General features: G+C 43.3%; 1 protein-coding gene across 1 annotated transcript in view; it reads left to right on the forward strand.

The window, feature by feature from the left end:
• Positions 1–23,704, forward strand: part of LOC122946143 (radixin-like) — a 138,543-nt gene extending 114,839 nt beyond the window's left edge. The window contains exons 7-13 of the mRNA XM_044305537.1: positions 4,997–5,093; positions 6,594–6,757; positions 6,842–6,972; positions 9,211–9,371; positions 15,575–15,667; positions 17,755–17,988; positions 23,050–23,704. Coding sequence (XP_044161472.1) covers positions 4,997–5,093; positions 6,594–6,757; positions 6,842–6,972; positions 9,211–9,371; positions 15,575–15,667; positions 17,755–17,988; positions 23,050–23,214 — 1,045 coding nt within the window. The 3' untranslated portion in view covers positions 23,215–23,704. The remainder of the gene's footprint in view (positions 1–4,996; positions 5,094–6,593; positions 6,758–6,841; positions 6,973–9,210; positions 9,372–15,574; positions 15,668–17,754; positions 17,989–23,049) is intronic.
• The last annotated feature ends 1,507 nt before the right edge of the window (positions 23,705–25,211 follow it).

The raw sequence follows: 25,211 nt of genomic DNA on the forward strand, positions 1-25,211 counted from the left end.
TTTTAAATAGAAATCCACCTGATTGTTTGAGAAACTGTTGGGATTGCCTCTTTAAAGAGACTATAACCTGGTTCCAGCATACCCTAATAGTCATATAGCCTGGTAGGGCTCTTAACACTGATGAAAAAAACATACCTTTCATTCCCTTCTCTGAGGTCCGTTTTAGCTGTAAAAGTAACTTTTATAAATATTTAAATGAGCAACTGGAGCACTCGGAGGCTGGGTTATGCCTTCCAAGCACCGCTTCTGCCACGCCCCAGGAATATCATCGCTGCCCTGCATGTTCTGATAACGCCAACCAATGCATTTGACTGGCAGCGCTAGACTCGCGTAACTGCACCCGGAAGTGGCGGCACGTGCGCACTAGAAGACAAGGACTTGCCCAGAAGAACGGGAATAGTTGAGTGCGCATGCACTGTCATGCATCTCATCACTAGACCATTGAGTCTAGCTTCCAGTCAAATGCATTGGGGGCATTATCAGAACATGCACGGCAGCGATATCATTCCTGGGGCGTGGCAGAAGCGGTACTTGGGAAGGCATAACCCAACCTCCGAGTGCTCCAGTTGCTCTTTTAAATATTTATAAAAGTTGCTTTTACAGCTAAATTGGACCTCAGCATTTCAAAAATCGCGCGCCTGTGTTCACTCGGCGCAGGAGCTCTGAGATGAGGAGGCTCGCCTCCTCAGAACTCCCTCAGTGCGCCTGCGCTGATGACATCACCGAAGAAGACTTCATTGGCGCAGGCACACTGAGGGAGTGCTGAGGAGGCGAGCCTCCTCATCTCAGATCGCCTGCGCCGAATGAACACAGGAGCGCGATTTTTGAAATGCTGACAGGGCCGGCCGGAGGAGGAGATCGCGGCTGTCCCTGTCAATCAACACGACGAGGGGGCGGTTTTTTGCGGCTGCTACCAGCAAGTAAACGCCCTACTTGCTGGTAGAGACCTAATTTGCATATTATAAAAGTTTGTTTTTATAAGAAACTGCTGAAGGAAAGTAAGTAACACCATTATATTTTCATATATCGCAGTATAAGGAATTTAACTAGCCTAAAAAAAATGACTTTAGTGGGGTGACAGAAGCCCTTTAAGGACTCCTATTTCACCTTAAGGACTTGCCCATTTTTTGCAAATCTGACCAGTGTCACTTTAAGTGCTGATAACTTTAAAACGCTTTGACTTATCCAGGCCGTTCTGAGATTGTTTTTTTTCGTCGCATATTGTACTTCATGACACTGGGAAAATGAAGTAAAAAAAAATGCATTTCTATTTATAAAAAAAATACAAAATGTATACATTTTTTTTTTTTTTATTGCAAATTTCCAGGTTTCAATTTCTCTACTTCTATAATACATAGTAATACCTCAAAAAATGGTTATTACTTTACATTCCCCATATGTCTACTTCATGTGTGGATCATTTTGGGAATGATATTTTATTTTTTGGGGATGTTACAAGGCTTAGAAGTTTAGAAGCAAATCTTGAAATTTTTCAGAAATTTTCAAAAACCCAGTTTTTAGGGACCAGTTCAGGTCTGAAGTTACTTTGCGAGGCTTACATAATAGTAACCACCCAAAAATGACCCAATTCTATAAACTACACCCCTCAAGGTATTCAAAACTGATTTTACAAACGTCGTCAACACTTACAATTTCAAAATTTCACTTTTTTGGCAGATTTTCCATTTTAATAATTTTTTCCAGTTACAAAGCAAGGGTTAACAGCCAAACCAAACTCAATATTTATGGCCCTGATTCTGTAGTTTACAGAAACACCCCATATGTGGTTGTAAACCGCTGTACGGGTACACGGCAGGGCACAGGAGGAAATTAATGCCATACGGTTTTTGGAAGGCAGGTTTTACTGGACAGTTTTTTTTTTTTTTTTACAACATGTCCCATTTGAAGCCCCCTGATGCACCCCTAGAGCAGAAACTCCATAAAAGTGGCCCCATCTAAGAAACTACACCCCTCAAGGTATTAAAAACGGATTTTACAAACGTCGTTAACCCTTTAGGTGTTCCACAAGAGTTATTGGCAAATGGAGATGGAATTTCAGAATGTAAATTCTTTGGAAAATTTTTCATTTTTCCCGGTAACAAAGCAAGGGTTAACAACCAAACTCAATATTTATGGCCCTGATTCTGTAGTTTACAGAAACGCCCCATATGTGGTCGTAAACAGCTGTACGGGCACACGGCAGGGCACATGAGGAAAGGAATGCCATACGGTTTTTGGAAGGCAGATTTTGCTGGACTGTTTTTTTTGACACCATGTCCCATTTGAAGCCCCCCCTGATGCCCCCCTAGAGTAGAAACTCCAAAAAATGTGGCCCCATTTTAGAAACTACGGGATAGGGTGGCAGTTTTGTTGGTACTAGTTTAGGGTACATATGATTTTTGGTTGCTCTATATTACACAATTTGTGAGGCAAGATAACAAGACGCCGTTTTTATTTTTTGTTATTTACAAAATTCTTCTGACAGGTTAGATCATGTGATATTTTTATAGACCTGGTTGTCACGGAAGTGGCGATACCTAATATGTATACTTTTTATTTATTTATGTAAATTTTACACAACGATTACACAATTATTTATGTAAGTTTTAAGCAAAAAAAAAAATCATGTTTTAGTATTTCCATAGTCTGAGAGACATAATTTTTTCAGTTTTTGGGCGATTACCTTGGGTAGGGTATGATTTTTCCGGGGTGAGATGACTATTTTATTGGCATTTAAGCGTGACTTTTTGATCGCTTGCTATGACACTTTTTGTGATGTAAGGTGACAAAAAATGGTTTATTTAGCACAGTTTTTATTTTACATTTTGTACGTTGTTCATCTGAGGGGTTAGGTCATGTGATATTTTTATAGAGCCGGTCGATACGGACGTGGCGATACCTAAAATGTATACTTTTTTTTTTTTTTTTTATGTAAATTTTACACTAATATAATTTTTTAAACAAAAAAATGATGTTTTAGTGTCTCCATATTCTGAGCCATAGGTTTTTTATTTTTTGGGCGATTGTCTCAGGAAGGGGCTAATTTTTTGCAGGATGAGGTGACTGTTAGATTGGTACTATTTTGGTGGGCAAACGCCTTTTTGATCGCTTGCTGTTGTACTTTTTGTAATGTAAGGTGACAAAAAAATGGTTTATTTAGCACAGTTTTTATTTTTTACGGTGTTCATCTGAGGGGTTAGGTCATGTCATATGTTTATAGAGCCGGTCGATACGGAGGCCCCCCCCCCCTATTTTTTTATCAATTTTTTTTTACTTTATTACGTTTTTGTTTATTTTTACTTGAAACATTTAAATCTTTTTTGGGGGGGGGGGGGACTTAATATATTTTTTTTTTTTTTTAATGTTTCTTTATTTTTTGTCCCACTTTGGGACTTCAACTTTGGGGGGTATATACTGTGTATTACTCATACAGCTTCCGGGGCCTGTGAGATCAAGGGGGCTAAGGGGGCTGGATCTCACAGGCTCCTCACCGGAAGGCAGCGTGATGCCTTCCTTAGACATCGCGCTGCCCTACATGCCATCGGGTCCCCCCTCACAGCCGCAACTGCAGGTAAAGCCACAAACTGCAGGTCTGAATTGACCTGCGGTTTGCGGCGATCGCCGATGGGGGGGCGGGGGTCGTTGTGACAGGATGCCCGCTGAATGATTTCAGCGGGCATCCTGGTCCGATTAACCCCCGCCGCGCCGCAATTGCGGTTTAAATCCATGACGTACCGGTAAGTCATGGGTCCTTAAGGACTCTGGAAACATGCCGAACTGGTACGTCATGCATCCCTTAGGGTTTAAGGCCTCTTGCACACAATGTTGTGTGCCTGTGGCCGTATTGCATGGGTCTGAAATAACGGAGATGCAGAACTTGTTCTATTTTTATTTATTTTTTGCGATGTGGATTGAACTTGAATGGGTCAGTGATCCATGTGTCTCAATCCGTCCTGGCCGACGCACGGATGTTGCCTGTGCATTGCGGTCCCCAATGCACAGAACGGATGCACGTGTGCAAGAGGCCTAAGTCAGCATTTTACTGTGGAATAAGTTGTAACTTGTCTGCTTGCCCAGAAGAGGGCACAATAGTGCTGTGACATCTCCAGACTATTGCATAATGAAGGCTTGTTTCCTCCAGTTTTTTATTATGAGCACTTTCATGTTTCTCTTTTATATTTTGTGCAGACAAGAAGGCTATATACCTATGATAGCTGTTCTTGTATAAGATGCTTACTTAGGTTACATTCACACGGCAGTGAAAAAAAAATGGCCCTTAAAAACTGTCAGCTTTTCATGGTCATTCTGCATCCGTGTGTGCATTCATTCTCTGGCAGTTTGGCCATTTTTAATGTCTGTTCTACGGCCCTTTTTCAACAGTTGAATTTTGGTTTTTTCTGACATCAAACCCCGGCAGTGCCCTCAGTACACCCCATCGGTGCCCCCAGTATGTATAATATCCTCCACCCTATAGTGTCCCCAGTGTCTATAATGCCCTCTATAGTAGCCCCAATATAAATAAGGGCTCGACATTCCCACTGTGTATATAAAATTCCTTTCAATAGTGCTCCCCTGTAACTCCTCTTTAACAGCCTTTGAACAGGTGCACTCCTATCTATAGGTCTGTTAAAAATTGACCCATTGATTTTAATGGGGTCTGTCTGGCCGTGAAAACAGCCAATTAAAAAAACAGCCGTGTGAATAACCCAATAGAACCCCATTGGTTCTAAAAATGGGGCGGCTCCTTCCTATAAAAGTGTATAAGAACAAGCCGTCCTATTGGAGTAAATGGGATGGGTTGTAGCTACAACTGCTCCTGCTCGCCATCGACGGTACACCAGTGTAAACAATGAAGGGAAGGCTGTGCTCACATGGAGCTGATCGTCAGGTTAAAATCCTGGAAAACCCCTTTTTTTTTCCTTGCTGCACAACGTTTGAAAGGTAAAAATCGACTCCTAAATGGATGGTTTTTTTTGTTGTTTTTTTTCTCTTCCAGATTGACACCCAAGATTGGGTTTCCATGGAGTGAGATCAGGAACATCTCATTCAATGACAAGAAATTTGTTATCAAACCTATTGACAAGAAAGCTCCAGTGAGTATACAAAAATGAATGTCGGATCCTATTTGCTCCATACGGAACTGGAAGTCCTTACACAAGTTGACACAAACTGTTCTCCCTGCTTTAACAAATGAATATATTGTCCTTGATTTATCAAAACTGACATGGGCTCCACTGGCCTTGATAATAATTGTTAATTCCAAGGTGCAAGCCGTCCATGTGCCAAACTGAAATCTACTCCAGCTCGTAGCGGCCATAGATTCCAGTCATCATTTCTGCCAGTTTCTGGTGTAAATGATAAATGTTCCACGGCTGATGGCTCGTCCTCGCCAGACACCCTTTTGGAAACTGGTAAAGAAAGTGTAAAAATGTCAGTTGTGACTAAATCTAGTCGCAGAACCAGTTGTAGTGGAATAATACATTTCTCTCATCGTCCTATAATCCACACAATACATGCCTACTATTACCTCTCTCACTATACATAGTCTGCAAGGCTCATCTGTCATCCTACTACCAGCCCAAATTCATCTCTTTGTTAATCAAGATGAAGGAAAAAACCTCCATCAGACATATAAGGGCCTATTTACACGACCATATATTTCAATCCACATCTGTTCCACAATTTTGTGGAGCGGATGCATACCCATTCATTTCAATGAGGCCACAAAAGATGCTGACAGCACACTGTCTGCTGTCTGCATCCGTACTTCCGTTCCGTCGCCCCACAAAAACGATAGAATATGTCCTATTCTTGCCCGCAATTGTGGACAAGAATAGGCATTTCTATAATAGGCAGACCGCAAAAACGGACCCTTTAACTAAGCCTTGAGACATGACTATGCCCTGAGGGGCAATCACGCAGAGACAGCTGTCTGCAGATGAGGTGCTGGCTTATTTATTATCCAAGTCATGTCTCAAGGCCTAGTTAAAGAGTCTCCAAAGGGCTCTCCTGTCTTGTTACATGTCAAGTTGTAAAAAGATTGCAAGATTTCTGTACTGTCATAGATACTTTTTAGACCTGGCGCGAGCGGGTAAAGCCTCATTCACACGTCAGTGTTTCACGGACGTATGCTGTACGTTTTCCGCAGACAGCACACGTCCCCATTCATTTGAATATGTATATTCACACATCAGTGTTTTAGCACGGTCCGTGGTTTCAGCACGCATGCATGCCCCATCTTGGTCCATGTTCCCGGATCCCTCACGCTCATTATAGCCTATGGGTCCGTGAAAACCACGGATGCCATCCGTGTTGCATCCATGGTTCACGGATCATTAAATAGGATGCAGCGCTCACACAAGTGCCAAGGCCCATTCAAACAGCTGATCTAATATTGATGACTTAGCCGCTTTTCCACCCATTTTAAAGGTCGAGTGAGTGGTGTAAAAATACAAGTTGCAAAGTTTTTTTTGTGACTTTTTGAAGCCAGAATTCTGGAGTGCAAGTTTTGTGTATGGTACGGGCGCTAATTGTGCAATAGCATGTTAAGAATAGTTGCAGGTGAACTTAAAATGCTTTTTTTTATGTTTCAGGACTTTGTATTCTATGCACCCCGATTACGAATCAACAAGCGAATTTTGGCACTCTGCATGGGCAACCATGAATTGTACATGCGTCGTAGGAAGCCAGACACTATTGAAGTCCAGCAGATGAAGGCTCAAGCAAGAGAAGAGAAGCATCAGAAGCAGATGGAGAGGTTTGGCTGATATTCCCACTCTACCAGCTGCCTTTTTTCATTTTACCCTCAGGATTTTTACTAATTCTTATTTCTCCCACATAGAGCCCTCCTGGAGAATGAGAAGAAGAAGAGAGAGCTGGCTGAGAAAGAGAAAGAAAAGATTGAGCATGAGAAGGAAGAACTGATGGAACGGCTAAGACAGATAGAGGAGCAGACTAGAAAAGCCCAAGAAGGTAAGATTGTTGGGCGGTAGGCTTCCAGTCATTTTATGGCCATGTATTAAGCCCTTCCAGACACAGCCATTTTTCACCATCCTAACACAGTGTCATTTTACAAATCTAGCATAACTGTTAAAAGCTTTTACTTATCCAAGTGATTCTAAAAAAATATATGTTTTCGTAACACATTTTGCCTGTTTACTCATGTTGGAGGTAAATTTAGGTCAGTATGTTTTACCTTTTATTTCTGAAAAAAATCTAAAATTTATGGAACATTTGAAAAATGTGCAATGTTTTAAATTTCAATTTCTCTGCTTTTAAAGGGGTATTTACATCTTGGATTGACATGGATTCACATGTTGGCATCATTTTGTAAATGCCATTATATATCTTTAGGATGTTACAGGTAGGGGTGAGCGAATCGAATTCTGATGAAACATCCGAAGTTGATTTGCACAAAACTTCATTAGAATACCATACGGAGTGAGCGCTCCGTACAGTATTAGAATGTATTGGCTCCTATGAGACAAAGTTATTACTTTGTGAAGTCTCGCAATACTTTGGGTAATAACTTCAGAAATTGATTTATACTGTAAAAAAAACTTTTGCCGAACTCTGGTTCGGTTCCAAGGTACCGCTTGGAACCGGACACAGGTCATTTATCAAACTTGTGTAAAGCAATCAGATTCCACCTTTCATTTTTGACAGCTCCTTTGAAAAATTAAAGGTGACATCTGATTTGTTGCTATCGGCTACTAAGCCAGTTCTACTTTACACCAGTTAAATGACCTCAATAGTTTAGTTTATTAGCCTGAAAAAAGACATCTGTCCACCCAGTTCAGCCGGTTATCTTGCAAGTTAATCCAGAGGGAGGAAAAAAGATAATAATAATATTATTATTAATATTACACTCCAGAAATACATCCAGGCCCCTCTTGAATTCCTTTATTGTACTCACCATCACCACCTCCTCAGGCAGAGAGTTCCATAGTCTCACTGCTCTTACCGTAAAGAATCCTCTTCTATGTTTGTGTACAAACCTTCTTTCCTCCAGACGCAGAGGATGTCCCCTCGTCACAGTCCTGGGGATAAACAGATGATGGGATAGATCTCTGTACTGACCCCTGATATATTTATACATAGTTATTAGATCTCCCCTCAGTCGTCTTTTTTTCTAAACTGAATAGCCCTAATTTTAATAAGCTTTCTGGGTACTGTAGTCCACCCATTGCTTTAGTTGCCCTCCTCCCTCTCCAGCTCTATGTCTGCCTTGCTCACAGAAGCCCAGAACTGTACACCGTACTCCATGTGTGGTCTGACTAGCGATTTGTAAAGTGGTAGGACTATGTTCTCATCACGGGCATCTATGCCCCTTTTGATGCAACCCATTATCTTATTGGCATTGGCAGCAGCTGACACTGGTTTCTACAGCTTAGTTTGCTGTCCACTAAAACTCCTAAGTCCTTTCCATGAAGGTGACATCACTGCAGAAGTTCACAAACAGTAGATTTTGTTTACTGTGGTGCTGCACAAATCCCTCTCTACACACTATTCCAGATTCGAATGGCAGCGTGCAGAGAGGACTTTGCTATTCTACATGCCCCTAGTGTGCTGTGTTTGGCTGGTATCGCATGCATAGCTATTTTCACCCTGTAACCTTGAAGGTGATTGGTGCTGTCCTGTAGTCGCCTCCGTTTTTCAGCCTCCTGCAGCCCCCTCTCTTTTACGGTGAGGAATATGTGATTGGCCAGTCAGCATTGACCAGCAAATCGCAGTGATCGGGGCTGAAGAGTGAAGTTACAACCCCCTATGCCCTTAGCTAAGATGGCTGACTGTAAGGGACAGCCACCAACTTAGCCCAGTCACCGTGCGATTACATGCGCTAACCGGTATTTGTTGCACTGTGTTGGTCATTCTGCAGTTTGTTTGTTTTTTGCATAATCTGGAAACAAACTGTAGAAATCTTCTAAAGAAGATAGATGTTGATTTCATCCTTATATCTTTATAGTGACATTACTGAGGGGATGGGGCTTATTGTATCTGGCTCTCCATTGCAGCGAGAGTAGTAGGGAAGGTTCCTTATCCCCTTCTACAGCCCTCTGCCGTAGTGTCGGGCACAGTTTTATGAGAAGGATGGGAAAATGGTTTGTTTTTTGAGGCACTTATAGACATGTACGGCTTTTGTCAGTCTGTATTTTAAGAATTAAATTGAGCAATGCTCTTCATCTGCCTAAGTTTTTCTTGATCCCACAGAACTGGAGGAGCAGACAAGAAAAGCCTTGGAATTGGAGGAGGAGCGTAGAAAGTCTCAGGAAGAGGCTGAAAAACTTGCTAAAGACCGCCAGGCTGCTGAGGATGCCAAAGAAGCCCTATTGAAACAATCACAGGACCAAATGAAAAATCAGGAGCATCTGGTGCGTACTGTAGCATAAAGCGGGGACTACATGGTCATCTTGGCCGAAGCACTTGTTGCACAAACAGGATTGCTGTGTAGCAATGGAGCCATAGAATGGATGGGGTTGCTGCACAACTCTAATTACCATGTCCGGGATAAAATTCTATATATATATATTTTTTTTTAAGTGTACTCACTAGTAACAGCTGAATCAAGGTCCCCCCATATGTTTTTAGGTATTTTCGCTATTTCTACATGGCTCTGACGGTCCCCCACACATTGTTTACATCTATGTTTATTTTTGCCTACCTTCCTGCCACCACTGCACTGTGGTTCCCAGTGCAGCGTGGCATCACGTGGTTTCATATTACTATCATCTCCACCGTCCCCTCATTAATATTCTGTGCTCTGCCTCTCCTTCCTTCATAATAAAGCGGCCTGCCCAATGAGGTCACAGGACCAGGGGGCGTGGCTTAGCGCAGTTGGTTGCTGCCTTGTTACCGCCCATCCAGGCACGTTGAATAATTCATGTGGCTGAGAGTGAAGTCACCGGGCTCCCTACAAAGCGGAAGAGGAGGCTTTGCTCGGCAGAAAGGGACCCGGTACGTTACTGAGTCTTGGAAACACAGCACTTCTGGCTGAGAGTTGGAGACTTGAAAACTGGGCATTAGAAATGTCGGGTAAATGTAGGACAGGCACGATTATAACATTTAGGGCATTGTTGTACTCGTACTCCAATCTTCCCAATCCCGGACAACCCCTTAAATACGGTTGAAAAAAGTCCATCAAGTTTCACCAAGGGATAGGTGAGGGCGCGAATCCCAGAAGGAAGTTAGACTCGGATTGCTACACATTTTCATAAGCATTAATATAATTTGCTTTCTTTTTAAGAATTCATCTAAACCCTTTTTAAAACTCTCATTGTTCCTGATGTGACTACATCCTGAGGAAGTCTATTCCACAGATTCACAGTTCTTACAGTAAAGAAGTTTTGACGCTCCTGGAGACTGAACTTTTTCTTCTCCAGTCGGAGTCAGTGCCCCCTTGTCTTTTGAGGTGGAACATGGAACAGTTTCTCACTGAATCTTTTGTATGGCCCATTTATATATTTGTATAGGTTAATCATGTCGTCCCCGTCCCCCCCCCCCCCCCCCCCCTCTTAGATGTCTCTTCTCAAGACTAAATACATTTATTTTTTTAATCTTTCTTCATAACTAAGACCCTCCATGCCCCTTATCAATTTAGTCGCTCTCCTCTGTACTTTTTCCAGCGTCTTTTCTATGGACTGGTGCCCAGAACTGAGCTGCATATTCCAGATGAGGCTGCAGCTGCACCAACACCTTGTAAAGTGGTAATGTTACATCCCTGCCCCTTGAGCCCATGCCTTGTTTATTGCATGACAATTTCCTGTTAGCCTTAGAAGCAGCTGATTGACATATGCTGTTATTTAATCTACTATTTACAATTGGGGGGAGGGCCTCCGGCCTGTTGACGGCATTTGGCCCCCGGGGTCAATTCATGTGGCCCCTGGTTCCCTGCCAGAACATATAGTGAAAATGCTAATGCTGGGGGAGTCTGATCTGAAGCTGGGGAAGGGGGGGGGGGGGGGGGTCTGATCTGAAGCTATGGGGGTCTGATCTGAGGCTGGGGAGCGTCTGATGGGAGTCTGATCTGATGCTGGGAAGGGTCTGATCTGAGGCTAGGGAGGGTCTGATGGGGGTGTGATCTGAGGCTAGGGAGGGTCTGATGGGGGTGTGATCTCAGGCTGGGGGTTCTGATCTGAAGATGGGGGGAGTCTGATCTACCATCTACACCAGAGGTAGGGAACCTCTGGCCCTCGGGCCACATATGGCCCCTGGGAGCAGTTGACCCCCCCACGGTGCCCGCCCCTTTAACGTTGACCCCCCCACGGTGCCCGCCCCTTTAACATTGACCCCCGCCACGCTGGCCGCCCCTTTAACGTTGACCCCCGCCACGCTGGCCGCCCCTTTAACGTTGACCCCCGCCACGCTGGCCGCCCCTTTAACGTTGACCCCCCACGCTGGCCGCCCCTTTAACGTTGACCCCCCCCCACGCTGGCCGCCCCTTTCAGCCCTATTTCACCTTAAGGACTCAGCCCTATTTCACCTTAAGGACTCAGCCCTATTTCACCTTAAGGACTCAGCCCTATTTCACCTTAAGGACTCAGCCCTATTTCACCTTAAGGACTCAGCCCTATTTCACCTTAAGGACTCAGCCCTATTTCACCTTAAGGACTCAGCCCTATTTCACCTTAAGGACTCAGCCCTATTTCACCTTAAGGACTCAGCCCTATTTCACCTTAAGGACTCAGCCCTATTTCACCTTAAGGACTCAGCCCTATTTCACCTTAAGGGGAACCTGTCACCAGGATTTTGTGTATAGAGCTGAGGACATGGGTTGCTAGATGGCCGCTAGCACATCCGCAATACCCAGTCCCCATAGCTCTGTGTGCTTTTATTGTGTCAAAAAAACGACTTGATACATATGCAAATTAACCTGAGATGAGTCCTGTCCCTGACTCATCTCACTTACAGGACTCATCTCAGGTTAATTTGCATATGTATCAAATCGGTTTTTTGACACAATAAAAGCACACAGAGCTATAGGGACTGGGTTTTGCGGATGTGCTAGCGGCCATCTAGCAACCCATGTCCTCAGCTCTATACACAAAATCCCGGTGACAGGTTCCCTTTAAGGACTCAGCCCTATTTCACCTTAAGGACTCAGCCCTATTTCACCTTAAGGACTTGGCCATTTTTTGCAAATCTGACCAGTGTCACTTTAAGTGCTCATAACTTTAAAACGCTTTGACTTATCCAGGCCATTCTGAGATTGTTTTTCGTCACATATTATACTTCATGGCTTTGCATAAAAAAATACCAAATTTACCAAAAATTAGCAAATTTCAAAGTTTCAGTTTCTCTACGTCTGTAATACATAGTAATACCCCCCAAAATTGTGATGACTTTACATTCCCCATATGTCTACTTCATGTTTGAATTATTTTGGGAATGATATTTTATTTTTGGGGAATGTTACAAGGCTTAGAAGTTTAGAAGCAAATCTTGAAATTTTTCAGAAATTTACAAAAACCCAATTTTTAGGGACCACTACAGGTCTGAAGTCACTTTGCGAGGCTTGCATAATAGAAACTGCCCAAAAAAGACCCCATTCTATAAACTACTCCCCTCAAGTTATTCAAAACTGATTTTACCAACTTTGTTAACCCTTTAGGTGTTGCACAAGAGTTATTGGCAAATGGGGATGAAATTTGAGAATTTTTTTTGTTGTCAAATTTTCCATTTTAACCCATTTTTTCCACTAACAAAGCAAGGGTTAACAGCCAAACAAGACTGTATCTTTATTGCCCTGTCTCTGCCGTTTACAGAAACACCCCATATGTGGCCGTAAACTACTGTACGGGCACACAATAGGGCGTAGAGGGAAAGGTGCGCCGTATGGTTTTTGGAAGCGAGATTTTGCTGGACAATTTTTTGACACCATGTCCCATTTTAAGCCCCCCTGAAACACCCCTAGAGTAGAAACTCCCAAAAAGTGACCCCATCTAAGAAACTACACCCCTCAAGGTATTCAAAACTGATTTTACAAACTTTGTTAACCCTTTAGGTGTTGCACAAGATTTAATGGAAAATAGAGATACAATTTCAAAATTTCACTTTTTTGGCAGATTTTCCATTTTTTTTTATAATTTTTTTTTCCAGTTACAAAGCAAGGGTTAACAGCCAAACAAAGCTGATTATTTATGGCCCTAATTCTGTAGTTTACAGAAACACCCCATATGTGGTCGTAAACAGCTGTACGGGCACACGGCAGGGCGCAGAAGGAAAGGAATGCCATACGGTTTTTGGAAGGCAGATTTTGCTGGACTGTTTTTTTTTGACACTATGTCCCATTTGAAGCCCCCCTGATGCACCCCTAGAGTAGAAACCCCCAAAAAAGTGACCCCATTTTAGAAACTATGGGATAGGGTGGCAGTATTGTTGGTACTAGTTTAGGGAACATATGATTGGATGCTCTATATTACAATTTTTGTGCGGCAAGGTAATAAGAAATAGCTTTTTTGGCACGTTTTTTTTTTTTTTGTTATTTACAACATTCATATGACAGGTTAGATCAGGCATAGCCTACCTGAGGCTCTCCAGCTGTTGCAAAACTACAACTCCCAGCATGCTCAGACTGCCTACAGCTATCAGCCTGCAGCAGGGCATCTCACTGAGGGAAGAGCAAGCATCGGACGTCACTGGGCTCGGCGCATGCCCAGTGACGAGGATGAAGCTCCTGCCCTCAGTCTCCTGCAGATCGCACTGGCGCAGCCCTCAGTGGGTACTGCGCCTGTGCGAGAGTTTGTTTAGCCGTGAGGGAGGGGGAGGAGAGGGATGAGGGGCTGTGGGAGGTTAGGCAGTCGGAAGGAAGGCGGGCCGGGCACTGTAAGAGGGGCTTTACTGGGCTCACTAAGGGGAACAAAACGCCCCTCTGGGCACCTTCAGGGCTAATTTGCATAATCATAAAAGTCGATTTTCTCATAAACTATTGGACGGATTACAAAATAGAAGAGCACAGCCTATTCAAGGTAAGCTGTGCTGCATGACTGCTTTAAAATCCGATTTTGGGTTAGGGGAGGTGACAGAATTACTTTAAGAACTCATGGGTGTAATCCATCTGGATCCGGAGCCTTGTTCACATTTACCTTATTTAACTTAGCTTGGACCATATCTACAGTTAGTACATCCAGTAGTATACTCAATTGGCTAACAGCTTCAGCACCACATAAGAGCTCCTTTCTCTTCTTTTGTATATACAGAGCTAAAAAAAAAAAAACACTGAGTAAGGCCTCATGCACATTGCCGTTTTTGGTCCACATCTGAGCCGCAGTTTTTGCGGCTTGGATGCGGACCCATTCACTTCAATGGGGCCGCAAAAGATGCGGACAGCACTCGGTGTGCTGTCTGCATCCGTTGCTCCATTCCGTGGCCCCGCAAAAAAAAAAAATATGTCCTATTCTTGTCCGTGCTTTGTGGACAAGAATACAGTTATATTAAAGGCTGTCCATGCCGTTCCGCAAATTGCAGAATGCGCACAGACGCCATCCGCGTTTTGCGAATCTGCGATTTGCGGTCTGCAAAACACACCATGGTCGTGTGCATGTAGCCCAAGTCTGACTTTTCCTTATCTTCAGTGACTATCCCCCTTTTGCCATTCTTTAGGGGACCTACCTGCTCAGACCTTGGTTTTTATATATTTAAATCATTTTTTGGGATTTGTTTTGCTCTCTTGCCACCAGCTGTTCATTTTTGTATTTTTGCAACTTTTATCTCCTTTTTACAGATTTTGTTAAGCCCTTTGTAAACTTCAAATGTTACATCTGACCCCTCAGATTTGTATTTTTTAAATGCCCTTTCATAATAATTTCATTTATTGCCCTTTACAGTAGCTGTAAGCCATGGGGGATTTAATTTAAACATGCCCCCAGTGTCTGAGATGGGAATAACCCTTTAAGGCCTCATGCACACAACAGTGTCCATTTTGCGATGCGCAAAACACAGATGCTGTCTGTGTGCATTATTTTTTTTTTGCGGACTCGTTGATTTGAGTAGGACTGTGGTCCATGTTTTATCGATATGTTTTATCTTTTTGCAGGATGGACATATGGATGCAGAAAGCGCATGGATGATCAGTGTGCTTTCCGCATCCGTATGTCCATTCCGCAAAGGGATGAAACATGTCCTATACTTGGTCACCATTGGAGCCGCAAAAAATACTGATGCACCACGGACGGCATCCATATTTTGCGTATACCAAATTTGCAGGCCGCAAAATACAGAAGGTTGTGTGCATGATGCATCATTATGGATAGTATTGTGTTATTGATCCATTAAAGGAGCAGAACAATGAAAATCAGACGTGCTGGTTCTAGTGCTTGACACAAACGGCATCTGTTCGGTTTCTGTCATAGGGCCCAGCATTTTACTGCAAAATAGAAACTGTAACAGAGGCTCCTACTGGTGCCTACAACAGAGGTGAATGAAGCCTTAGGAGCTGTCCTCGTTCTTTTAATGATAGATGTGTAGACATAGAGTGGTTGAATTTTTCTGCAAAACATAGGCATCATAAATCTCCATTCAGCACGTCCATCTCACTGCTAATATTTTCGTAATTTGAAATCCTTTATTTTTTTTGTAGTCTGCAGAGCTTGCTGATCTGACCAGTAAAATCAGCCAATTGGAACTTGCCCGTAAGAAGAAGGAAAGTGAAGCAGAAGAATGGCAGCAAAAGGTAACCACTGTACACGATGGGCCACATGCCATTTTTCTTTGTTTTTCCTTCACAGTTCGCATGTGTCCACTTCTATTACAGTGTGGATGTTATACACATGGAGGTGCACATAATGGCAAGGGCTTTGTTTTTTAAAAGAATATGTTGTTCCAAACTATTCTACAGAATTTAGCTTTTCAAAAGATTCAATGTGTCATAACGATATTCATATCTTTCCCAACAGGCATCTGTCATTTGCTGCTTGCACAGATCATTAATTTAAAAATAAAACGTGATATAAATTTAAAAGTTCCAGACCAGTTTCCAGATCGTTACATATTGATATGAGCCCTTCTTTAAGATGACTTGAACAACTCCGATCCATTGAGCTTATAGGTGCATGTTTAGTTTCTGCTTGTATTTCATTAGAGGATGCCAGTATTGTTGTCACCCAGACCTGCTGCTTTGAGATATGACTGCCGCTGTCACAGATCTGAGATGATGGTGGCCAAACCATGATTTTATCACCTGTTATACCCATAGCTACCAAAAAGTCAATGGTGCTTTTTGCTGCATGGGATGTTGTACAATTTTGCATGAAAATGATTTTATTTCAGAAGGCACCATTCTTTTCATGCCGTGGCAGAAAATGCTCAGTTAAGAACTTTGCATATCGTTGAGAGTTCATTTTACACCCAAAGAGACCCTAAAGGGATTGTATAAATTCCCAACATTCTAGCTAAAACAATCACTCCGCGACCTCCTTGCTTACGTCGCAGTTATAGTGGCTATTCACCAGCCATCCAGAGCTTCATCCATCAGGACCATCCAGTGTAGTATTCATCCATCAAGAAACCTGTTTGAAAATGAGCCTTCATATGTTTCTGAGCCCACTGCAAACACTTTGGTTAGGTGTGGCTGAACTACAGGGTCAAGCACAACTGGTAGCCTGTGGAGGTTGGCAGCCTGCATCAAGAGGCCACGACCGTGTCAGATCCCTGTTTGCTGCTCCTGTGCCATTTTTACAGCTGCCCTTTTAAGAAGAGGAATTTGTCTGAAAGAAACGTAATAAGCCTTTATTAGATCATATTCGCCTGTGCTGTAAATCACTTGCATATCTTTTCACAGTTTGTTGATCTCTCCTCAGTTTTCGTGAAAATATTAAGTTCAATGTCTTGCAAAAAGCATGACCGCATTTCCATTTATGTGGATAACCCCATAATTCCCGGCATACAAAAACAGCAGCACCATGTGTATAAATATTACTACATACACCTTTACGTTATTTGTTGTTTTTTATTTGCTTCCTAAATGCAACTTTGTAAACAGTCGTCAAATTAAAAATTTCCTGACGTGGCTTTTGCAGAGATTATGCAAGTCCTTCACCTAGCTGCTGGTACTGCTGAATCTGACATGAATCATTGCCTCTGATGGCTCACTCTGCTTTCCCGCTCCCCTCTTTTATTGTCAGAGATAGTAACAGAAGGTCGGACACATGATATGTGAAGAGGGTAGAAAGGATACAAGGAAGACCGCTCACACAGGCTGTAGATAGGGAAGAAAGCACCCAGCATGTGTTACTGGGAGGGACAAAATATCATGAGAAAAATCTGAAACTAGGTAGACTATATAAGGGGTCCTGAAAATGAATGAAGGTTTGCGTGCTACAACCTGGGTAACCACTTGTAAAAATAATGGGAGACATTTATCCAATCTGGTATGCCAGTTTTTTGCATGGAAATGTTGCACAATTAATCGGGATTAGTGTAAATCACTTTTATGAAGTGCAGCTTTCTAAAAAGTCACAAGGCCCCATGGCAGGTATCTCCCCCACCCCCACTCCCAGGCATACCCTTAACTGAAATACGTGCAATTATTATGGTCATGCACCACCTTCATAAATTTGGGGCAGGTGCCCATAGCAACTCCAGACAAAAAAATCACTTCAAATACACCTCCAGTGATAAATTCCTCTTAATGTTGTTCCATGCCAAAGGTGTACATAGCCTTTAATAAACTGGTTGGAGGGAATTGTTAGATGGAAGAGTGTAACATTTGTGTTTTGTTTAAATATTCAGTAGAATAATGATTATTCAACCTTTCTCCAGGCCCAGGCAGTGCAAGTCGATTTAGAGAAGACGAAGGATGAACTGAAGCATGTGATGACCACTCCTCATGTGCAGGAGCCAATACACGCAGAGAATGAACATGACGATGAGCAAGATGAGAATGGTGCAGAGGCCAGTGCCGAACTGAAAGCAGATGCTACAGTGAAGGACCGGAGTGAAGAAGACCGAACCACAGAGGCAGAGAAGAATGAAAGGGTCCAAAAACACCTTCAGGTAATCGTTATATTTAATGCGACACTCTGTTGGTCATAATAACGTGACTATTTTTATGATTGCATTTTGGGCTAAAAATAATTTTTTTCAATTGGTCTTTATAAAAAATATTGAACCATTCTGTCACAAAGGTTTAACAGTTTTTCGAGATTTGTGAATCTCACTTTCACATTGTGCCAGTCATTTAATAACTTAAAGAGAACCTGTCACCAGTTTTATGGTGTCCTAACTAAGGCCCCATGCACACGGCCGTTGTTCACGGCCGTGTGCGGGCCGTGGAACCACGGCCTGGATCCCTTCCTGTGAGCTGGAGCGCACGGCGTCACTGGTTGCTATGACGCCGTGCGCCCCTTGCTGCCGGCACAGTACAGTAATACACTGGTATAGATCATACCAGTGTAGTACTGTATTGCGGCGGCAGCAGGGAGCGCACGGCGTCATAGCAACCAGTGACGCCGTGCGCTCCAGCTCACAGGAAGGGATCCAGGCCGCGGTTCCACGGCCCGCACACGGCCGTGAACAACGGCCGTGTGCATGGGGCCTTAGGGCGACATAAATAAGTGACTGATTCGCTTAGTAAAATGCTGGGTCACTTTCTTTAATTGACCCAGTCAATCTGCCAACATCTTGTATTGAAAAGCTCCAGCTGATAATGATGAGTCCTGAATATTCATGAGCTCCTGACTCTCCCCGACCACCTGCTGCTGAATGACAGTTTTTTTCCCATATGAATCAGCAGCAGATGGGCAGGGGAGTGGCTATAGCTCTGAATTAAATATACGCTGGATTCAATGACATCACGCCGGACTCGAATCAGTTCATTAGCATGTGGCATCTTTGTGTGTATATTATGAGGTAACCATCTGTCACACCAGTAAGTGAATACATCTAAGGTACTTTTTAGTAGTTAATGATTGTATATAATTAGTTAGATTATAATGAAATATCCACATGACAGGTTCCCTTTAAGATGTTATAAATACTTATTTAACCCCTGGGGACACAGCCTTACTTCACCTTAAGGACCATGCCATTTTTTGCAAATCTGACCAGTGTCATTTTAAGTGCTGATAACTTTAAAACACTTTGACTTATCCAGGCCATTCTGAGATTGTTTTTTTCGTCACATATTGTACTTCATGACACTGGTAAAATGAATTTTAAAAAAAAATGTAATATTTAATTTACCAAAAATTTGGAAAAATTAGCAAATTTCAAAGTTTGTTTCTCTACTTCTGTAATGCATAGTAATACCCCCCAAAATTGTGATGACTTTACATGTCTACTTCATGTTTGAATTATTTTGAGAATGATATTTAATTTTTTGGGGATGTTACAAGGTTTAGAAGCAAATCTTGAAATTTTTCAGAAATTTACAAAAACTCAATTTTTAGGGACCAGTTCAGGTCTGAAGTCACTTTGCGAGGCTTACATAATAGTAACCACCCAAAAATGACCCCATTCTATAAACTACACCCCTCAAGGTATTCAAAACTGATGTTACATACGTTGTTAACCCTTTAGGTGTTGCACAAGAGTTATTGGCAAATTGGGATGAAATTTGAGAATTTAATTTTTTTTTTTGTCTAATTTTCCATACAAAGCAAGGGTTAACAGCCAAACAAGACTGTATCTTTATTGCCCTGACTCTGCTGTTTACAGAAACACCCAGTATGTGGCCGTACACTACTGTACGGCCACACAGCGGGCCGTAGAGTGAAAGGTGCGCCGTTTGGTTTTTGGAGGGCTGATTTTTATGGAACGGTTTATTTACACAGGAATGTCCCTGTGCTACCTCGCAGAGGGACAGGGGTGATGCCGTTACCATGAATTGTGGACAGCATAAGGACATCCCTCTTGTCCTTATACCTGACCAGCAACAGGTTTCCAGTGGTAAGGGCACGGGTCTCACCCCTGGGGATAGGTACCTGGAGGGGGTGGGCAGGGAGGCCGCGTTGATTTTTCCACACGGTCCCACAAGCGGACGTGGATCTGGCGGCAAGGGACTGGAACAAGGGGATACTGGTATAAAAGTTATCCACATAAAGGTGGTAACCCTTATCCAGCAGTGGTTACATAAGGTCCCAGACAAGTTTCCCAGAGTGGGGGGACATTCTGGGGGGTTGAATTCGGGAATCTCACAAATTTTGTATAGCTTCACGCCATACCTCGCCCGCTTGGAGGGCACATACTGGCGGAAAATTAGTCTCCCCTTGAACGCAATGAGAGACTCCTCAACGGCGACCTCCCTTCCAGGTACATGGGCCTCCATGAATTTGGCCCCAAAGTGATCGATGACCGGCCGTATCATAGTCAGGATCCCCTCGGGGGGGACATGCTGCATTATCGGAATAATGCAGACATTTCCGGATGGCCTCAAACCGGGAGCGTGTCATGGCCGTACTGTAAAGTGGGGTCTGGTATAGGACGTCCCCTCCAGTACAGCCTGACACTGGGTTTCTTGACCAGGCCCATATGCAGCACAAGGTCCCAAAATGTCCTCATTTCGGCTGCACTGACCGGCGTCCAGCCACCGGGCCTGGCCAAAAAGGAGCCCGGGTGTTGAGCGACGAACTGTTGGGCGTACAGGTTTGTCTGCTCCACCATCAGATTTACCAGTGGGTCACTGAAAAAATGACAAAAAAAGTCATATTCAGTGTAGCCCACTGTGGAAATCTGGATTCCTGATTGGCCTACAAAATCAGGAATCACGGGGCTCGTATCGCTCTGGGCTACACCAGACAAGTTCACTGGCAGGGTGCTCCGGTGGATTTAACTGGTGGTCCAGGAAACCAGTACGAACCCCGGAGCTGCTCGTACTAGTGTGGGCCACAGGGTCCCTAACATGGTGGTCCCCTTGCTCCGCCTGGCGGCGTCTCCGCCGCCTTGGGGGCTCATCATCATCGCTAGATGATGAGGAGGACGCGGATGACAACAGGAATGTGGGGTCATCCTCGTCCTCACTGGGACTCTCGGAGTCGATGGCAAGCTGGGCGTATGCCTCCTCGGCCGAGAACGTCCGGCAGGCCATAGGTGAGTGTGTCTCTGTGTGTATATGTACGTGTGTGTAAATCTTTATTTAGTGTGCGTGTGTGTGGGGGCACGGGTGTTCACGAACTCACCCTAAAACTAACAGATAAAAAAATAACAAAAAAAAATCAAAACCGCTGATCAACCGTCCGAAATTGATCAGCGGTGGGGTGTGCGATGCGCTAACAGTGGCCGGATGCTAAGTGTGCCGGCCACAGTCAGCGTACACAAAGAAAAAACTGCACCCCAAAAAAGTGTGGGGGGGGCAAGCGGCAGCACCCCTGGGGGGTCTAGGGTCACACAGCTGTGCTGTGGACCCCAGACACCCTAACTTAGGGGGATGCAATAAAAGTTCACAAACTAACTTTCCCTTTTTTTTTCCCCTGCCTAACCCAAACTTTCCCTATGTACCTGATGGGGGGTGCTGGGGTACAGATCGGGTCCTGGGGGCACAGATGGGGTGATGCTGGCACCGACTGACGACACGTGCAGGCAGCTCCTCTCTCCTCCGGCTCCGGAACACAAAAGGAGGAGGAGAGGAGCGCCTGCATCTTTTGAATCTGCCGCCGGCCCGCCCAGTGACCAATCAGAAGCGATCCTGAGTGGTGATGTCACTATCGCCACTCAGGATCGCTGGATGGTGATTGGTGGGGTGAAATCACACCACCATTACCATCCTGTTCCGGATTATCGGGTCTTCAGAGTCCCGAATAACCCGGAAACCCAGAAAACCGCAGGTCTGAATTGACCTGCGGTTTTCTGTGATCGCATACATGGGGGGGGGGGGTCACAGGACCACCTGGCGCATTTGCCCCAAGTGCCTGCTCAATCATTTGAGCAGGCACAGGGTTCCGATCGCCGCCCACCGCGCGGCGGAGATCGAAAATACACAGGGAGTACCTGTACGCCCGATGTCCTTGAGGTTAAGCCAAGGGGGGTAATTTAGAATTTTTATTCTTTTGTCTTTTTTTTTTATTTATAATTTTTATTTTTTTTTATTTTAATTTTTTACACTTTTAGGGTGCTTAGATGCATGAGTTTAAATGCCGCGATTGGCATTACTGCCAGTCAGACATTAGCTGCGGTTAAAGAAAAAAAGGGGGTCAGTCGGCACATCCCAATGCGCAGGTGCACGTTGCTCTGGATGAAAATACAAAGTAAAAAATACAATGCAACAGCTCTCTGCAAACCAAGTACAAAAAAGCATGCTAATGCTATGCATATTATGTAAATTAGAGATGCTTGGCAAATACATTTTGTACAAAATTATTTGTGCCTGTCTGCCACACGTCAAGGCGATCTCTGTAAGACGGAGGAGTGTAGGTTCCACATGCATGCTGGGCCCACCTTAATTTTGGTCATCTTTGCTGCCAAAATGGCCTCCATTAAATCCAGGGAATGCAGGTACCAACATGCATGCTGAGCCCATTCCACACCTTTCCTGGTGCCAAATGGCCACCAACCTACACTCCCTGAATTGTATGGTAGCCGTCATGGCACATAACGGGTAGAATTTAGTGTTAGGTTCCCATCTTACAGAGATCACCTTGATGTGTGGCAGACAGGTCCAAATAATTTTGTACAAAATGTATTTTCCAAGCATCTCTAATTTACATAATAAGCATGGCATTGACATAATGCTTTTTTGTACTTTATTTGGTTTGCAGAGAGCTGTTGCATTGTATTTTTTACTTTGTATTAGCCACGGGTGCTGTTGCTATGGCTCCCGCTTCGCTCAGGAGCGGTCGCCATCTTTAAAGACCTGACATGTGTCGTAATAGTATGTAGATCTTGATAATAGAGCATCTCGGCTCTGTACAGGGAAAAGGGCTTTATATTTATAATAAAGATCAATTGAATTTTTTTTTTTTTTTACCTCATAATGAGTTCAATGTAGTAATAAAATAAAAGTTATGATTGTTTTGATGAAATCTCACTTACGCTCATGTAACATCTTGCAGCTGAAGTATCTAAACAGATCTGTCACTATCTAGACATGGTTGCTGTAATTCTTTTCTCTCATCCTTGCAGCTGCTAAGCTCAGAGCTGGAAAAGGCCAGAGATGAAACGAAGAAGACGGCAAATGACCTTCTGCATGCTCAAAATGTGCTTGCTGGAAGAGACAAGTACAAGACACTTCGCCAGATCCGCCAAGGCAATACCAAGCAACGTATAGATGAATTTGAATCTATGTAACACCCCTATAATATTCTTCTCCATTTGACTCATTGGTCTCCTTCCTTTCAATGGCTCAGCTGGAACTGTTTGACCACTTTGAGTCAGGGTTTGATGCAGTACAATCATAGGCCTGTAGTATTTCACATCTTCCTCTTATACAGGAAGAGTGTCTTCATAAACTTGGTCGTTCCAAGGTTAGTAAGCAGCCGGCCACAGAAAGGTCTTTCCGTTTCTCCTATATTTTTGAAATATATTACCCCAAGTATCTCCTCCTAACAAGCTTCTGCCATAGTTAACAATGGAGCTTTGTGTTCCTGGTATGTTTTCAGTTTATCAAGACCAAACTTTAAACATGCTGTTGTCATTGCCCTGGTATTAGGTGCAGTCACATCGCTTGGTATTGGGTGCAGAAAAAAACTTTGAGCTAGGACAGCACCACTCACTGACGTATATTAGTCCATATTTGGCTGCGGTGCTTGCGGTGTCAGGCCCCGGCCCTAGGGACCCCTCAATAGCCGAAAAAACGGTAGCACTCGAATCTTCAATCCAATAGTCTGTTTATTTACACTGAACAAAAGCAATGTTTAGACCCAAAAAGTATTTTTCAAGCTAGCTTGAAAAATACTTTTTGGGTCAAAACGTTGCTCTTGTTAAGTGTCCATAAACACACGATTGGATTGAAGGTCCATAAACACACGATTGGATTGAAGATTAGAGTGCTACGGTTTCTTTCTCACCTTTTTTGGGTATTGGGTGCAGTACATTCCATTGTTCTTCCATTGTATATTAGGAATTAGAACAATTTGTAACAGCCTTCATGGGATCATTTAAAGTTATTTATGGTGGAAAATCAATAACTAATCTATTAAGCAGTTACATAGACAGATTGTTACATGTTGAGAATGGAGACATCTGCCTTAGGTCTCATGCACACAAATGTATTTTCTTTCCGTGTCCCTTCCATGTTTTTTGTGGACCGTATGCGGAACCAATTATTTCAATAGATCCGCAAAAAAAAATGAAGTTACTCCGTGTGCATTCCATTTCCGTTCCGCAAAAAAACAGAACATGTCCTATTATTGTCCGCATTACGGACAAGGATAGTACTGTTCTATTAGGGACCAGCTGTTCCGTTCCGCGAAATACGAAATGCACGCGGACGTCATCTGTATTTTTTGCAGATCCGTTTTTTTTTTGCGGACAACAAAATACTTACGGTTGTGTGCATGAGGCCTTAGATATTAAATTACCAATTGTGCCTCAAAGTATGTGTAATACCTACTACACATTGGACTTATCTCTGCCCTCTGTTGCCAAGGTATAAACCATATATTTGCTTTGTTGTTTGCAGATTGCAATGAACCTGTGGGATTTAGGCCTCATGCACACGACCGAACCCATGTTACAGTTCACAGTTTGCAGATCTGCAAAATACAGATGCGGTCCATGTGCTGTTTGCATTTTTTTATTTTTTTCCTTGCTGACCGAATGTCTTCAGTAGGTCCATGGTCTGCATTTTGCATTTATTTTTTGTAGAACTGGTATACAGATACAGAAAGCACACGGACGATCCATGTGTTTTCCGCATCCATATGTCTATGCAGAAAGTTTCTTATATTTGACCATCTTATATTTGGGTCTATAGAAAAGGCAGATGCAGCCAGGACAGTAGCTGTATCTTGCAGAACTGCAAAATACATACGTGCATGAGGCTTTACAATAGTTATCATCTAACATTACCGTTCCTTGCTGCTGGATAGTCTTTGCCTAGTCTTTTTTTACCCTGATGGTTACTGTTCCATGCTGGTGTGTCCCTCCCGGCCCCCCCCCCCTATTCCCCTCTACCAGTATTATATATATTATTTTTTTTTGATATATTAGAAGTATTTTTCTAGGTATGCACAGTTTAGTGAATTTCAGAGAAGGCAAGCAGTCTCTGGGAAACACAATTGTATACTGTATTATTTAAAGAAGTTATTTTGAGACAACTTACCGCTCACAGAGCCCTCAGTATT

The sequence above is a fragment of the Bufo gargarizans genome, chromosome 9 (genome assembly GCF_014858855.1).
Source record: "Bufo gargarizans isolate SCDJY-AF-19 chromosome 9, ASM1485885v1, whole genome shotgun sequence".
NCBI lineage: Eukaryota > Metazoa > Chordata > Amphibia > Anura > Bufonidae > Bufo > Bufo gargarizans.